We start from the raw sequence: 3854 nt of genomic DNA, 5'->3' as shown, positions 1-3854 counted from the left end.
ACACCAACGTGGGCTGGACCAATGCCCACAAATTGATTGCGTTTGATCTCTTCACGTTCTGCACATTAATACAAATTAATGGATTTCCTTTTCAAGAGTAACCGATGGATTACTCTCCCTTTTAAGGCAATGGTGCTGCTCCACTTCCGTTGTCTCAGGAAGATTAATTGCCACAATTGGATCTCCACGCAGCTGCTCTTGAGAATTCTTGACTCTGAGAATACTTGAAATTTCTCCCACAGATAAGCAACATGTTGGAGCCGAGTAATTCGAAGCCCTTCCGCAGCCCCATGGCTCTAGGAAAAAAGGATCGAAACCAATTCTCAAGCATCAGCGAAGCGTCAGATGCTGCGGTGCCTCCAGGTTGTGTATGCGCTCTGTCACCGAAGTTTTCCATGGTGCAAGGTCAGATGTGATGATCTACTGATTCCTTATTGTATCAAAACAGTCTTATTTCAAAACAACTGATGCGCATTGCTATGTTCGTGGGTTGCAACAATGCCTACCAGATGCCTCACCTGTTCCCACTTTTTTCCATTGGTTTGCTTCTAGAGCTCCTGATGGTTATTATCCTGGCCTTGACCAGTTGGTCCGCTTTGTCAGCTCCCGGCTTCTCAACTGGTGATTGCATGGTGATTGCATCAGGACTATGGTCATGGGGAAGAACGTGATCGAGAGGTTCAAAGCAGGATCTATAGTTCTTTCGTGTAGGGACATGTGAATGTGGTTCTCAAAGCCCTGATGCTTTTCCTGTTTTATTAAATGTTACAGGAGAATGAAGATGGTTGATACTGTGTCCAAGAGAAAATAGATGACTCTGCATGCATTTACTTACCTCAATCGTTGTGATTCATCCATGAAGGTACGTAATTGTTCTGCAAGATTTTTTCCTACACATCCATAACAGCCCTGCATAATTTCTGCAGTTTTTTCTTTCGTTAGTTGTAAGTTGTTGTCAAACTAACTCCACCATCTTTGTATTTGCTTTGCAGATGATTTTACATACTCCTATATATAAAAAGCAGCAGGCCATGCAATGAGAAGAGAAAATTATAGACTGCATCTGCCGATCTGACCTGAATTATATATTACATGTTTTAATTATCCTTTACAATTGTATATATTATTTATGTTTTCCCTGATTGCATTTCTTTAAGAGCACCAGGTCATGCAATGAGAAGAGAAAATTACACACTGGAATTGTCGATCTCACCTGAATTATATATTATATATTTTAATTACCCTTTACAGTTATATATTATTTATGGTTTCCCTAATTGCATTTCTTTAATTTTTCTCTACCTATTGGTTTAATGAAAGCTAGGAATGAATCCAATTTAGTATGGTACCTACACAACTACCTTCGAGCTTTATATTATTTATATATAAACTCAAACACCATTATAGGTATTATGCATTTGGTTACAACTATGCAATATTATCACATCTCTGATTTATGTTGCCAATTCATATTCATATACGAATTTGATAGAATCCCTATTATATTTAACAAGTGTTTCCTACCAGCCTATGACAAGGCGAGTGGGAAGCAGATTTTATCGACCTATATACCATTGAGATCACGAGAGTGGCATCTAATAGTATGTTGATAACTTTTGTGCGTCACTAAATTATCATATGGGGTGATCGATACATAACGAGAAACTTTAATATATGATGACTATTTTGTAGTTTCGCATTCGTGGATTATCTCAATACATCAACCTTATTTTATTTTGTGCAATATACATTTATAAGTTATGTTTTTCTCAGATTCTTATGTGCTCTATTCTCAAAAAACAATTCCAACATGGTCCCGCAGCAACGCGCGGGGTATCATCTAGTTTATAAACAGAATGAACACACCGTACAGGTCAAACTCTTATACATCAATGGTACACAATTCATAGTCACATGACTGTCCACACCACGCTCAACATTGAAAAAAAAACACACCAGCAACATATCACTCTCCTTATTGACACACGAGTTCGCACATGCATGCGCGTGCCTGCATATTCTACTACAGTACCTTTCTTACACATAGCACTCGTAGAGCTTGATATCCATCTGCAGCCGGAAGTAGTACAAGCCCTCCAAGGCGTCGGTGCGAAGCGTGGCTATGCCACGCGCCATGAAGAAGTCACCGGTGCCGCCGACGACGGAGATGTCCCGCGTTTTCTCGCCCATGAGGTCGGCGCCCATGAGGTTGATCGTCCCCTTGTGCTCCGTGGAGTTGAACACGAGGGAGAAGGCGAACCACGCGTTGAACGACTCTTTCTTGTCGTAGAAGTAGAACCCCTGCGCGCGCGCCGCCGGCACCTCCTTCCCAACGGGTAGCGCGTTCCTTTCCGTCACGGGATCGTCGAACACCACCAGCATGCCAAGGTAGGTGCTGTTGCTCAGCGCCGTCGGGTTCGTCGCCGCCGCTGACGTCGCATTGGCCGTGTTGTTGCCGCCATCGTAGAGGATGTCGTGGAAGTAGAGCGTCATCTTCTTGCATGGCTCGTCGGGGCTGCTGGAGACGAGCCGCCTGCGGCCGTCCGCGGCGCCCGCCAAGCCCAGCAGGAACACCACGACCACGATGGTCAGAGACAGCTTGGAAGATGATGCCGCGAGGCCTTGCATTGTTGTGAGGCAACTATTGCTGTGCTCAAAGCTTACAATTTAAGTTGGCCGTAGCCTGTAGCCCTGTAGAGGACTGCTAAAAGTGGGCAGCTCGTGCTGTTGTGGTGTTGAGAGCTCGATCGACTTGTGCATGCCATATATAGAGGTGCATGGAACTAATGTAGGCGTGTGCAAATCTCTCGTGTACCCCACTGTCTTCTTTTAGAGCTGATCCGGTTGTTGTGGGTAGCTCCTACATAACAAAATATGCACGAAAGCTTCATTAATTAGAGCAAAGAATGTCCATAAAGGGTAACTCGTTGCTTCACCAAAACGGAAACAGTGATCAAGCTGGTGCATGGTTGGTACGCTACAGCAACATGGGTATAGCTACATACCTACACACTGTAGTTCTGCAGTTTGCACGGTAGGCGGTAGCTCAGGGATGTCCCACGCATCCAACCTTACCTCTTTGAGATTGGCACTTCAGATTTTCACAAATTGTCAAAAATATATATTCTATATTACTTTTATTTTAAAGCACCTTTCACTAGAAACTCAAATATTCAAACAGTTCACAAATTTAAGTATGGTTTAAAAGATACAAAAGTTCTAAGTTTTAGTATTAGATTTAATAGTGTGGCAAAAGAGATATTCTTTCTCACAAAAAATCAGAAAAAGGGAATTAGAGAGACGGTAGGCCAAGCACGGTATATCCTGTGCATGCAAGAAGAACATTTCTCAGAAATTACCATACTACAAAACCCTGGATTTCAATTGCTATAGATTGTCAACTCAGCAAACAAGAAGGCATGACATAGGCCCCGGTTTCGCTTCGCTCCAAGGGGCAACCAAACCCTCGCCCACCGCATGCCTCCTCCCTTTGCCTCCCTGACCTGGCCACCACCAGGGAACGTCGTCGGTAATGCCCATGGGCTCGCCAAGGACGGTGACCATGGAGATTTCGCCGCTTCCACGAGGAGGGCTATGGAAACTGAGGCGGGAACCTCGAATGGACAGGCAACACCGGTTAGGCGGCAAGTGGTGCTCACGGTGCGGACTGGCTCGTGGAAGTGAGGACGTCATGGAGCTGTTGCGGTCAGAAACCCACCGGCGAGAAGCGACGGGCAACACTGTAGAGCCGGGAGGCTCCCAGGACTGCGGCTGGCCCTGGTCCCTCCGAGCGACGGCCCGCAAAGACTCGGCACGCACGTCCGATGCTGGTGCAAGGGCGTGCCACCTGACCT

The 3854-nt window shown here is 45.3% G+C and overlaps 1 protein-coding gene across 1 annotated transcript; it reads right to left on the bottom strand.

The window, feature by feature from the left end:
• Positions 1 to 2037: 2037 nt before the first annotated feature.
• On the bottom strand, positions 2038 to 2628 carry LOC124670472 (dirigent protein 6-like). The gene is made up of 2 exons (XM_047206970.1): positions 2285 to 2628; positions 2038 to 2185 (listed from the first exon to the last, which is right to left on the bottom strand). The coding sequence occupies exons 1-2, from the start codon at positions 2626 to 2628 to the stop codon at positions 2038 to 2040; spliced, it is 492 nt and encodes a 163-aa protein (XP_047062926.1).
• Between the last annotated feature and the right edge of the window lie 1226 nt (positions 2629 to 3854).

This window comes from Lolium rigidum, chromosome 7 (genome assembly GCF_022539505.1).
Source record: "Lolium rigidum isolate FL_2022 chromosome 7, APGP_CSIRO_Lrig_0.1, whole genome shotgun sequence".
Classification (NCBI taxonomy): Eukaryota; Viridiplantae; Streptophyta; class Magnoliopsida; order Poales; family Poaceae; genus Lolium; species Lolium rigidum.
This window is presented reverse-complemented; position numbering and strand designations above follow the sequence as displayed.